Source organism: Malania oleifera, chromosome 3, assembly GCF_029873635.1.
Source record: "Malania oleifera isolate guangnan ecotype guangnan chromosome 3, ASM2987363v1, whole genome shotgun sequence".
NCBI lineage: Eukaryota > Viridiplantae > Streptophyta > Magnoliopsida > Santalales > Ximeniaceae > Malania > Malania oleifera.
Window position 1 is genome coordinate 42,209,596 of NC_080419.1, and position 13,660 is coordinate 42,223,255.

Sequence of the window (13,660 nt, forward strand, 5' to 3'; positions counted from 1 at the left end):
CACAAGTCATCGCTCACTCCTGATAAGATTCTATATCAAGTGATTTAGAATAAAGAGAACTAGTGTATATCAGATTCATTATTTCAAAATATAGTGAAGAAACTGGTTAGAGTAATATATAAATGAGGAGGAACAAAAATTTTCTAACTATCATTTCAACATATGTCAACTTATAGTTTGCTAATGACTTCAAAAAGGCACATAAGATATCTCACATACAAACATAAAACACAAGTTTTGTTTTATCAAAAAACAAATCTTAGTGTTAACAATCTACTAGTGATAAATTCCCCATTCTTCAGTGCTTTTTAGGTTCAATTTTTAGAAATTTAAAAGCACTCTTTCACAAATTATTCTTGATATGTTTCTTTTGAGTTGATATGACTTAATAGGTTTTTATATAATTTAATTTGGTTCAATCTGATTTTTTAAATGCTTTGTTGGTTCAACTTGTCATTCAATATGTCAATCTATTAATTCTAGTTTTATAGAAAAAGGTTGAAGTTTTTGATGAACATTTTTCTCTCGTTATTTTACCCTTAACTTTAGAAGTTTTGTTTAATTAAAACATCTTCAATTACACAAGTTTTAATAAGTTAATTTCAATTTAGAAAATTTAAATTTTTCATCACACCATTACCTCTATAATTTCAATTTTCTTAGTAAGTTTGGGGCTATGTACACAACGCAATGCATAAACAGAGTGTATTCGCACAACTATTATTTATTAAAAAAAATTAATTTTCAAATATTTTTATTTGTTTAAAATTAAAAATTTGCATTGGAGTCAAAAGTAAAAACTCCATAACCCAAATCTTTGAATCCAATAATCATATTTTATCTTTTAAAATGTGAGGTAGGGTTTTGATTCTTCTAAAATGTGAGGATGTAAACAGGAGATTGAGATTTGGAAAAATTAAATGGCCAACTTTTTTTTAAAGCCTTTTTAGATCTCTCTAGAATATTTGAGGGGCTTTAAAAAAATAAAAAAGTGCCGTGAAGGAGTTTAGTGCATAATTAAATTACTCTTCATTGCCGAGTGAAAAACTGCGGGGGTTTTAACTTAAGGTTTTTGACGCTCATAAACTCGCAGCCATAAGGCCCTTCCCCTTAAACCCTAAACCCTAGAAGTTGCTGCTTCTAGAGTCTTCGGTTTCCTCAGTACTATAAACTCTGCCTGGTCGAGTCGCTGTGCGCGCTAGCTCCGTCTTTCTCTTTCGTTCAAACACACGCCCTTTGGCGATTCTTCTTCTGGAGAGCAATCTGCAAATCCGCAACCATGTATCGAGCAGCTGCAAGCCTTGCTTCCAGAGCTCGGTTAGCACCAACCACAGCCTATCTTCGCCATTCTCTTTATTGGGTTTGTGCACATATTTCCGCAATATTTGTTAACAATTTCTTCTCTTTGTTGGGTTTCCTTTGATTTGCAGGATTGCTAGGAATGGCACTCAGCAGGTAAAAATCAGTTGTTTGCTCGTTTTGTGACTGTTTGATTCGAGAGAATATTATCCCAAAAGATACGTTCTCGGGAAAAAAAACTACTTTGAGGTCCAACTATATATATATATATATATATATATATATATAAATTACCGTCAAAGTTTATTTCTTTACACAGAGAATCCATCTCCACAAGAAAAAAGTCTTCCCTGTGAGAATTTCCCTCTTATGTTATCGAACTGGGTATTTAACATATTTTTCCTTGTAGATTTTCATTCATGCCTTCCTATTGATCTGTACTCTTTATAACTGATTCTGAACTCACTCTCTATATCTGCCGGGGAGCGTGCTTGCTTGTGTCTTTCGGGTGCTTGACCAATTTTTTATTTTCTTTCTTGGGATGACGTAGATTGGTAGCAGGCTGAGTTGGAACAGAAACTATGCTGCCAAAGACGTTAGATTTGGAGTTGAGGCGCGTGCTTTGATGCTTAAGGGTGTTGAAGAGCTTGCTGATGCCGTTAGAGTAACCATGGGTCCCAAGGTAATGGATCCAGTTTGACATATATTGTTAATTTCCTTGTCGATATTGTGAAGTAGAGCAGCAACATTAATAATATCTGCGAGCAAAGTGTATTGGAATTAGCCTCAATATTTTATTGATTAGAAATATATGTGTTATTTCTGGTTCATGGTAGAAGTGCACAATTATTTAAGCCAGCCTGCGTTTATATGGGATGACATCACCATAAGAAATTATTTAAGCAGAAACTAGAAATTAAAAATTGAGTACTATCAACCTGGTTAATATTTCTAAGTTCTAACACTAAAAATTCAAAAACTAATTTAGTCATTGAGTGCATGGTCATTTTTATGCTTGAATCAAATAATCATTAAATAATATTATCAGAATTATGAAAATGCAAAAGAATACAAAAAAAAAATTATATTTAAAAATGGAAAATAGTTATAATGGAATAAAGATTTTACTTAATTATTTTATTTTTTGAACTCACTTGAATTCACTTTTTAGGTTTCCATGAGCAATCCTATTGTATATAACATTTGAAAGGTACAACAACAACAATAATAAGTCTTTTAAGTCTCAATAGGTGTGGTCGGCTATATGAATCATTTTCTACCAATTCACTCAATCAAGGGATTTTTCTTTGACTAGTTTAAGTCCTTCCTCACTACCTTAATCCAAGTTATTTTTGGTTTATCACTCTCCTTTTGGTACGTTTAACAATAACTATCTCGCTTCTCCTCAATGGTGCATTGCGTGGCTTGTGTTTTAAATGCCCCAAAACATCGAAGCTACTCTTTTATCTCATCTTCTACTAGTGTTATGCCTTGCTTATTGTGTATATGTTCATTCCATAATTTATCTTTTAATGTTATACCACTCATCTAGCTTAGCATGTACATTTCAGCCACTTAATCCAAAAATTTGAATTTTGAGCCATGGAAATCATTGGTCATCGCTGTTTCTTAACTATACTAAAACAAAAACAGTAATGAATAGATATGAAATAACTTATCATATTTTGCAGTTGGGTTTGGAGTTCATTTTTGAATTCAATAGTGGAGTCATTATTGGATTTGAAGAAGATAATTATTTGATACTGCATGAATGTCAATGTATTTTCTCTTCACATCTATTTTATTATTTTACCTTTCTTGTGATTGATGTATTTAAAAAGTTGATGACATTCAAAAATTTCTGTTTCCTGTGTGAAGGGGCGCAATGTGGTACTGGAACAAAATTTTGGTGCCCCCAAAGTAACAAAGGATGGTGTAACTGTTGCCAAAAGTATTGAATTCAAGGACAAAGTAAAAAATATTGGTGCAAGCCTTGTAAAACAGGTTGCAAATGCCACCAATGATGTTGCTGGAGATGGTGATTTTTCCCCTGATTTTCTTACATAAGTTTTTTAAATAGTTTTTGGTTGCAACTCTGAATCATTACTCTAATTTGTTAACGGTGAATGCTAGACTATCAGAGTAATGCAGTAGATTTAATAACATATGCTTTTACAGGAACCACTTGTGCTACAGTCCTAACCCGAGCAATATTTACGGAAGGTTGCAAGTCAGTTGCAGCTGGAATGAATGCAATGGATCTTAGACGTGGCATAAGTATGGCAGTTGATGCTGTGGTTACAAACTTGAAAAGCAGAGCACGAATGATCAGCACATCTGAAGAAATAGCACAGGTTTATTTGTTATATCCAAGTCATTTCATCAAGTAGCATCCCGATGCTAAACAAGCTTCTCTATTTTTTGTGACAAACTTTGTAGATGTGTTCTAATCTATGAGATCACTGACATAATTATAATTTGACAGGTGGGAACAATTTCATCAAATGGAGAGAGAGAAATTGGCGAATTAATTGCCAAGGCTATGGAGAAAGTTGGCAAAGAGGGTGTCATCACAATTGCAGTAAGTTCCTCATGTTGATCAACTGTTATGATTCCATGCTATTATTGGCAGCTTTAAATTTCCCTTTGAGGACTCAAAAACAACCTCCTTTTGGTGTCTTGTGCTTAAATCAAAGTCATCCATGTGAATCCATTCTTCTCTCAAATACTTCCTCCCTTGTTGCTAAGAGCTTAACAAGCATCAATAAGTTATCCTGTCCAGAGATGTATAGCACAGCCATGTTCATATGAATGAATCTGTGAAAGAAAACAATAGTATATAATTACCCTCTTTTTGGAGAAGCCCATTGAGTATCAAGAAGGAATATTCATGCAATCAAGCGAAAGATGGCACCTAATGATTTAATCCCATCTGATTTGCCTTTTGCTTATGTTTGAATGTCACAGTGGTTGCTGCTGGAAAACTTCATCCTTAAACTGTCTATTTTTTTTATTTTTTATTTTTTCATTTTTATTGATGATGGCGGGATGGAATGATTTTGATTTGACCCTTCTATTCTTGTGTCTCAGCAGTTCTAGATATTCAAATGTTTTTGATTTTTTAGTTTTAAATTTTGCAGGATGGGAAAACATTAGACAATGAATTGGAAGTTGTTGAGGGGATGAAGCTCGATAGGGGCTACATATCCCCTTACTTCGTTACTGACACAAAAACCCAGAAATGTGTAAGTCCTTATGCTGATGATTCAGTCTCTTTAAATATATTGATAAACTGGTGGCTTTATATTGATACACGAATTGCATGTTTTCCAATTTGAATGTTGCCAACAGTGGTTGTGTTCGAGTCATTTGCTTGTTGATTCTCCATAGTCATGTTGTTTCACTTAAAATTAATTGTCCATGTCTGTGTAATGCAGGAACTAGAAGATCCTCTCATTTTAATCCACGAGAAGAAAATCTCAAGTATTAATGCTGTAGTGAAAGTCTTAGAACTGGCATTGAAGGTCATAAGTTTCTAAATAAGATCCACTTTTGTTGTGTTTATTCTTTCATGAATGTGTAGAAGTTGCTTTACCTAGTCATCTGGGGGTAGTAGGAGAGGGTATCATAATTCACAAAAAAATTTCTTCTTTTGTTTAGAGACAAAGACCCTTACTGATTGTTTCTGAAGATGTGGAAAGCGATGCATTGGCAACTCTTATTTTGAATAAGCTTCGCGCTGGCATTAAGGTATGGTGTTGTTTTTCTCTTAATGGCAGTATTTCTATATGCCGTTCAATAGTTTGGTTCTTAGTTTGAAATTTCATTGTGTTCTAATGTAATGTGGATTATGCATCTCCATAGGTTTGTGCCATTAAAGCCCCAGGCTTTGGGGAAAATAGGAAGGCTGGTCTGCAAGATCTTGCGATTCTTACAGGGGGTGAAGTAAGTTCACTCTCCTATCTATGTTGTTTAAATCTTTGCATTATATCCCAATACTAGACCCCTCTAAATGCCAGTTTTTTTTGTAGCTTATAAATGAAGAGCTTGGTATGAATCTTGAAAAGGTGGACTTGGACATGCTTGGAACATGCAAAAAGGTAAGCTACAGGACCTCAAGCTTAGTAATTATTCATTATTAAAATCTTTGGGCATCGATTTCTAGACCAGGGGTATGTATGGCATTGTTATTGGTGCCTTTTGGTGTGATGTAACTTTTTGATGTCATAACAAAACACCGGGTGAGCTTGCGATAAGTTCGGCACGTTTTATAAATGTGTGATATGAGCAAACCATACCAGTTAACAAAATTTAGTATGTAGGATGTGTAGGCATTACTGAAAATAATTGCTTTTTTCGCTCTATTTTTAGAAACTACAAATGATGGAACCATTCTTCCGACATAATTTGATTATTTATTTTTCTTTTTACTCTTGATTTTTAAATTCATTTTTCCCCAAAGTTCTTGAAATTTTAACTCCTGATGAAGTATGTACTATGTACACATGCTTGCATGTCAAGTTCCAAATCTCTGAAGAACCAGCTTTGTCCCATCATTACTGAATTTGCTCCTGGTTTATTCTTCTATCATTGATCAAAGACCGTTGGCCACACTGCTTTTTTGTGAAGTGTCAAATTGATTGGCAAGTAGATGTTGTATATTTGTCCCTTGAATATGTGATTAATTTTCTGCCCTATTTCTCTTTTGTAGAAATGATGCACCCACTTACTCTCTTTATTGTTCGTGTGGTAACTCTCATTAATATTTCAGGTTACAGTATCTAAGGACGACACTGTTATTCTTGATGGTTCTGGTGACAAAAAGGCCATTGAGGAAAGATGCGAACTGGTATATGTTGCTTCCAAATTTGACATATTTAATTTTCTTTGGGACTTGCATTTGGTTCTTTTTAGACTTGATTGAGTACTGTTTTGTTAACAGATTAGGTCAGCAATTGAATTAAGCACATCTGATTATGACAAAGAAAAGTTGCAAGAGAGGCTGGCAAAGCTTTCTGGTGGTGTCGCTGTGTTAAAGGTCTGCTTGACAAGATCTGTACATTGTTATTTAAGTAATAGAATTGGATATGAATAGATTCTCTCCGTGCTGAGTAAGTTGAGCTGAGTTCCTAATCCTCTCATTCCTTTGTACCAATGAATGGTAAATTGTGCACATGCGAAATGTGATGATAAAATCTCTCTCTCTCTCTCTCTCTCTCTCTCTCTCTCCACTACAATCACCTAAGTCCTTGGAGGTGGGGTTGGCTACATGAACCCACTTTACCCATTTCTCAAGACTTAGTGCAATATCCTTTGAATGTTAAAAAGTGCTGCTGAATCCTTGCTAGGTTAAGTTATTGCAAGTCTACTTATCCATTCTCACTTGCATTACTGGGTTTATGTTGTCCAAAACTGTTATTCTAAGTCCACTTACCTATTATCACTTGCATTATTGGGTCTATCTTACCTAATCTATCTTAGTCGTCCTTCCCTTGTCTTCTACTGTGTTGAGATTAGTTCACTGCAAATATGTTCATTTTTATCTTTTGAAGTTTTACTGCAGATCCATCTTTGTGTTCTTATATATAGAACCTGAACTTATTGGATATATTGTTCCTTGCTTGTCCAACATTTTGATCCATTTAGCATAGTTGTCTAATACCTATCCTATAAAACTTCCTTTTAATTTTAATCAGTCTACAATTACATAACATGCATGAAGCACTTCAGCCTTTTGCACTAGGTTTTTCGGATTTATGCATTACATCTTTAATTTCTCCTTCAACATCTATAACAAGTCCAGGGCACTAAAATCTTCTAGTACTAAGGCGACCACAAAATATGATGTTTTATCTGCTATTGCCCCATAATAACTAAAATTGTATCTCACAGTGCTTTGTTTCTACTCATTATAAAACCTCTAAATTCCCATGCTTATCTACATAATTTCAACTTATATTGCACTTGACCTCCAGTTTCATCAACCAAGACAATAGCATTTGTAAGTAGCGTGCACTATAGAACTTCATTTTGGATGTGCCTTGTAAAATTCACCCCATAAGGGAAGTAAAGGAAAAACACTTGAAGCAGACAACTCAGACGACCCCCCCCCCCTCGATAAGCACTTAATTGACTGTAAATTCCCTAGACTCTCCACCCATTCTATCAATGGTCATTACTATATCTGGAATAGTGAATAACATCTCTATACATACTGCTTTTTCCAAAACTCACCATAGAACTTCCTACCCTAGCAGCCTCCTCTAGATCAATTAGAATCATGTGCAAATCATTTTTCCTAAATTTTTCATTAATTAATTTTCTTGGTTGATTTATCGCTTCTATAGTTGGTCTCTTGGCATAAAATCTAATTGAGCTTTTGAACCCTTATTTGTAACATTGTCTTTGTTAAATTTCCCTTGGCTTATAATTTAATTCCATGATGTATATTACAATTTGAAAAAAAATTCCTTAATATTTTTTATGAGTATTGAAGTCTTTTTTCTCCATTCATCTAAAATATTCCTAGTCCTCATAATTCGGTTAAATAAGCTGTTTATCTTAATAAACTAGTTATCCATAATAAGTAGTTTTTTAATTTATGTGCTGCACTCTTTCTCTGATTTTTTCTTTGATTAACTTCTACTGCAGATTGGGGGAGCTAGTGAAGCTGAAGTTGGTGAGAAGAAGGACAGAGTTACAGATGCTTTAAATGCAACTAAGGCAGCTGTAGAAGAGGGAATTGTACCAGGTTTGTTTTTTTCAATCTTGCATGATCCAATTAACTTGGAACAGTGATCAAATCTTTAATGAGTTTCAATATGCTGCAGGTGGTGGTGTTGCTCTTCTTTATGCAGCAAAAGAGCTGGAGAAGCTGCCAACAGCCAATTTTGATCAGAAGATTGGGGTTCAAATAATTCAGAATGCTCTGAAGGTGAGGAAAGAATTAGTGGAATAGGATAGCTTTGAAATGCTAGCTGCCATATGGTCTTGCTTGAAATAATGGTGCCAAGAATCGGCATATCTGGTTAAGCTAATCAAGGCATTAGGAGAGATGAATTTGGACCTAATCACAGTGTTTGCTCTTGAAGAGGTTCGCAGGGAAAAAGACATAACCTAGGCTTGTAGATTATAAAGAAAGGAGTTTTTAGTTGGACGTGGGTGTGGGAAGAATTAGTGGAATTGGATTGTTTTCCTAGCTTTGAAATGCTAGCTGCCATATGGTCTTGCTTGAAATAATGGTGCCAAGAATTGGCATATCTGGTTAAGCTAATCAAGGCATTAGGAGAGATGAATTTGGACCTAATCACAGTGATTGCTCTTGAAGAGGTTCTCAGGGAAAAAGACATAACCTAGGCTTGTAGATTATAAAGAAAGGAGTTTTTAGTTGGATCTCTATTCATGTTTTGCATATTTTTTTAAACCCATCTGTGTTTTAGGAGTTAAGTGAACCATACAATTCTATATCTTCTTTTGTTTATTTAGTTGTCTGAAGTGGATTTTGGTGGGAAATTCCGATACTGAATTGTGGAAAACTAGTCATGTGTAACTCAGGGTCACAGAATTTGCTCAATCTGTCATGTCGTGTGCCATGAGAATTTCATTGGCACCACTTAACTATCGTATGATAGTGGTTAAGTTTGTGTTTATCTCGCTACCATTGGTTTCTTTTTTTTTTTTTTGGGGGGGGGGGGGGGGGGGATAAGTGGCCTCATTTCCTCGAGCAATATGCATACTTTTCTTTGCTGGAAAACAATGTTTGAAAATTTTTCTTAGAATAATTTGAAGTTTTATTGGCAGCATTCTTGCCTTCTTCTCTTTCAGTGTTGTGATAGGGCATATTTCTTTGATATCCTTTTAAGTTCTCTTTGGTGGAAATGAAAATCATTAGTTTTTGTAACCATGTGAATGCTACAAAGAAACAGTCGTCAATGTTGACAGTCCTTTCTCATGGAGGGCTCTTCTGTTGAAGGGAAGTCTCATATTCTGTGGCCTTGTGGAAGCAGCATCACTCCTCTTCACCTCTTGGGAATGGCCATAAGAGTATTAGACTTGTTTCAATTATTTTTTCGATGTCTTGTGCTTAGCTGGCTTTTGTGGGTTTCTTTTTCTGTTTAAAACAAGTCCGCATCTTATTCTTCCCCAGAAAGCATTATTTGAGAATTTTATTGGCTGTCCTTCCTTCATTGTTGAGAGGGGGGGGGGGGGGGGGTACTTGTATTGAAATTTTTTGCCCTTTTCCCCTCTTTTATTGTCGTGAAAATGGATATTGCTGTTTGCACTTTATGGAGCATACAAATAATGTTTATGAACTCTGAAGTGCAAGGTTCAAAGAAGCACTATCTGGTTTTGATGGTGCTTCTTCTACCCCTAGGCCTTAGCTCCTGGGCTGATGGCTAGCCTCATGTTCCCTCACCTTGTCTTGGGAATGACCATGAGGCAAATATTACTGTTACTTTAGGTGCCTATTTCCAGGCAACAAAACATCTATTGCTTATGCTTCATGTTTTTTTTTCCTGCCTTTTCACACACTTCAATTTCAACCTCAATTTCAATTTCAGACGCCTGTGCATACAATTGCTTCCAATGCTGGTGTTGAAGGGAGTGTCGTGGTTGGCAAACTATTGGAGCAGTCTGACCCAGATCTTGGGTATGATGCTGCAAAAGGTCTGTTATTTAGGCTTTTTGTTATCTTCCTTTCAGTACAAGGCTATTCAAAATGCTATTTTCATTTTGTACTAAGTTGCTTGTGTCCTTTCTTCCACGCACATACAGGTGAATATGTTGACATGGTGAAAGCAGGAATTATTGACCCACTGAAAGTAATTAGGACTGCTTTGGTTGATGCTGCAAGGTAAGCTTTAGACCTGCGCTTGATTGTGATTTTTGTGTCCTTTGGATGGTATGTTAACGTCCATACTTGTTCCCATGTGTTCAGTGTTTCATCATTGATGACCACAACTGAAGCAGTTGTGGTTGAACTACCCAAGGATGAGAAGGAAGTTCCGGCAATGGGTGGTGGCATGGGAGGCATGGATTATTAGAGGTCCTCCTGCCCAATTCTGCACACGATCCAAATTGTATGGATTTGTTTAACAGATTCACACCAATGGAAGAGCAACTCACCAGCGGCAAGTGTTAGGGTTTTGACCTTTCGAGTTTTTATTGTCAATTGAAGCAATGCATTTGTGTACTCATAGTGAGGGGGGGGGGGGGTGTTGGTTAAGGGATTTTCGAAGTCATTGTTGGTGCGAGGAAGACTTGAAAGTACGCATATTTTGCTGTGATACAATAAGTTATCTTCCCCGTATTGGGTATGTTTGGTTGTCAATTGTGTTTATCCACTGTTATCATTTTTGCTGCCTCCGAAGAGCGGATGAAGTTGCTCACCCCCTTGTTTATTATGTTTTTCTCAAGTTTGCCTTGTCATGTTTGGGCTTTGGAGATTGAACTTGAGATTCTCATAGAACACACCTTTTAACAATTATTTCAATTTTTGGCCTGCATTACAAATATTTCTTTGATGTAGCTATTGCACTTTGATTAAGTCGATGGTAGATAAGGTGGTTGGGAAGTAACATTACTGTTTTATCAATTCTTCTAATATCAGCAAATTGAAGACAATTTTTCCTTTTTTTGGGTTGTGTAAGCAAAGAATATTTGGTGTTCAATGGAACACCAAATTTGAAATATTTATTTGCCAAGTGAAGTAATCCCCATCTTATCCAACTCTAGCTTGTGGTGTCGTAAATTGTGGTCAAAAGTGGCGGAGGATGAGGACAATGTGATTCAACAGGTTTGCTGGCGTCTGCTATCTAATGGAAAATCTCGTAATAGAGACAGCTGCCAATTGTGGATTTCTGTACAAAGGTGATCTATCTGGGCTCGCTGAAAAGAATTTTTTTATATTTTTGAAGTTCTAGGTGAGAACAAAAAGAGAGCAGAGGAGAGTCCTCGCAGGCTCGTGGACTCGTCTGCACATGTGCCCTACTCTCTCCTATTGTCCACAAGTTGACGAAAATATGAAATATTTTTTTCCTTATTAAGGGAAAGTGGGAAAGAACATATATGATAAATGTCCAAAAGGAAATTAATTTTATGCATTGTAAACATTTGATGTTTCTTAATTTTTATTTTTTAAAATAAAATTTTATTTTTAAACAGTATTTTAGTATATAGAGAGAATAAAATGGAAAATATGTTTTTTTAAAAATATTTCTCTTTCATTTCCTTAAATCAGTCCTTGATTAAAAAAAAAGCGTAAGGGCACATTTGGATTCATAGGCTATGTTTGCATTAGAAAATGTGGGGAAAGAAATGAAAAATAAGGAAGAAATTTATTTTATATTGTGTTTTATTTCTAATAAATTTTATTAAATATGAAAAATTATTTCAATATGGTTAAAAATTAAAAAAAAACTTAAATGTTAATGATTATTGTAAAATTAATTTTTTATTTACTGATTTGATATATTATTTATTTATTTTTTCATTGTTCTTGATAATCAAACATTAAAAAATAGAATCTTATGTAACATAGCAAATAACGTCAATACCCAAAATTATTAGACTCGTTCATGAGAAGAAACAGTTACGAAATCAAAATTAAGACCTTTGCATAACCAACATTCTAAATTTAATATGATAATTTATGAGAGAAAATGTTATAAAGCCACAATTAAAACCTTCATATAAATGTCCTTAAATTTTCAATAACCCTCATAAGCATAATAATGCGCCATCAATGCCAAATTGAAAAATGATCAATCTCCACTACTATAAAAGGGTACTCTGAGAGGAGGTACGCATTTCATTCTTACATTCTCTTTTTAATTAATGTTGGAATTCAAAGCCTCCCATAGTCCCTGACTTAAGCATCAGAGCGACCCCCCGGAGTACACCTTGGGTCCTCTAAGCCATTTATATTCGATTCTTTTCAGGTAGTTGCGGTCGAAGGATGATTCACAGAAGCCGTTCGATCTTCGACAACAATAGTTGGCACTGTATGTGGGAACTCTTGGGTCGCATAACTCAAAGTTAGAATCTGTTGTGGGCAACTAGTCATCCCAATCAATTCACTCTGCACCAAAAGACGAACCTAGTGTACCACTAAGTGAATTTTTAGCCTTCTAGAAAAAAAGTGGAAGATATGTTTACTATGATCCTACATCAGAAAAGGGATCATGGCAAACCTGCCCCCGAGGCTAATTGAATAGAAGGTGTGTCTAATGGGAAGATTGTAGCCCCACTAGAAATTGCTGCTAAGACCTTATATCCAACAAAAAAGGTAGAAGATGCAAATAGTGTGGGCATCTATGAGCACCGGTCCCTTGAGTTAGAGGAAAAGTTCAAAAAAATTGACTAGTTAGAAAAGATAATGAAGGAGGTATGCAATTATCCCCCGACGGGGGAGTCACCAATCAAATCTTCAGATCTTCCCTTTACTAAATAAGTAATGGATATTCCTCTGCCTTGCAAGTTTAGGACGCCAAGTGTGGAAAGGAATGATGACTTTTCTGATTTTATTGATCGCCTGGACACCTTTAGAGTGCTGATGCAATTGCAAGGCGCACCAGATGCAATCATGTGTCGAGCATTTGCAGCCAACCTAAAAAGGGATTCCAAGGCATGGTACCGAACTTTAAAGCCTGACTCCATCAGATCCTTATCTGAAATGGAGCTGCAACTTATAGGGCGTTTTGCCAGCAACCAAAAAATAGCGAAAACCTTGGCTCATCTAATGAGTCAAAAGGAGACACTAAAAGATTTCATACATCACTTTGTCAACGCCACCTTAGAAATTCTAAACTTGGGTTATGGGGTGGCAGTAGTGGCTTTGACGACAACTTTTCAGCTAGGGGACTTCCTAAATTTTCTAGGGAAGAAACCCCTGGTCAACATGGGAGGGCTGATGATGTGAGCCTAGAAATACATTAATCTATAAGAAGTTATGACCACAAGAAGGAGCCGAACCGATTTGAAAAGGAAGGGTCCAAGAGATATTGATGAATCAACCAAAGTGGGAAAGAGGCAATAAAGTAGTAGCCAACTTAGCAACCAAAGGGGGATAGGACCCACACCAAAGTTCTAGTGTAAGACCCCGACCCGTGAGATATGGAATAAATAAATAAGAAAAGGGTAAAACAGTAATTTGAGCAGGCTTTGTCGACGAAGCCAGAGTTTCGTCGACGAAGGCTCTTTTATTGTTCCGTGACAAAATGCAGAGGTTCGTCGATGGGGAAAAGCCAAGAGGTTTTGGAAAATCCAAAAATCTCAGGCTCGTCGACGAGGCCATCGCAACGTCTAAGAATTTCCTTCGCTGGCTTGTCGATGAAGACGCCGCCTCGTCGACAAGGTTGGC

The 13,660-nt window shown here is 35.9% G+C and overlaps 2 protein-coding genes across 2 annotated transcripts; both read left to right on the forward strand.

The window, feature by feature from the left end:
- The first annotated feature begins 1,056 nt into the window (after window positions 1-1,056).
- LOC131151854 (chaperonin CPN60-2, mitochondrial) lies at window positions 1,057-10,814 on the forward strand. The gene is made up of 18 exons (XM_058103303.1): window positions 1,057-1,317; window positions 1,431-1,455; window positions 1,850-1,981; window positions 3,178-3,337; window positions 3,478-3,653; window positions 3,785-3,880; window positions 4,440-4,544; window positions 4,737-4,823; window positions 4,960-5,049; window positions 5,164-5,244; window positions 5,331-5,399; window positions 6,071-6,148; window positions 6,242-6,337; window positions 7,951-8,050; window positions 8,130-8,233; window positions 9,861-9,966; window positions 10,075-10,153; window positions 10,238-10,814. Exons 1-18 carry the CDS (start codon window positions 1,280-1,282, stop codon window positions 10,341-10,343), a joined length of 1,728 nt encoding a protein of 575 aa, XP_057959286.1. The 5' UTR covers window positions 1,057-1,279; the 3' UTR covers window positions 10,344-10,814.
- A 1,940-nt stretch (window positions 10,815-12,754) lies between these two features.
- Window positions 12,755-13,219, forward strand: LOC131151286 (uncharacterized). Its single transcript, XM_058102541.1, has one exon. It carries the CDS (start codon window positions 12,755-12,757, stop codon window positions 13,217-13,219), a length of 465 nt encoding a protein of 154 aa, XP_057958524.1.
- Window positions 13,220-13,660: the final 441 nt, after the last annotated feature.

Coding starts and splice junctions, on each gene's coding strand:
- LOC131151854 (XM_058103303.1), top strand. CDS start 1,280: ATGTATCGAGCAGCTGCAAGCCTTGCTTCCAGAGCTCG. Junction 3,338..3,477: donor CAATGATGTTGCTGGAGATG/GTGATTTTTCCC, acceptor ATGCTTTTACAG/GAACCACTTGTGCTACAGTC. Junction 3,881..4,439: donor AGGGTGTCATCACAATTGCA/GTAAGTTCCTCA, acceptor TAAATTTTGCAG/GATGGGAAAACATTAGACAA.
- LOC131151286 (XM_058102541.1), top strand. CDS start 12,755: ATGGATATTCCTCTGCCTTGCAAGTTTAGGACGCCAAGTGTGGAAAGG.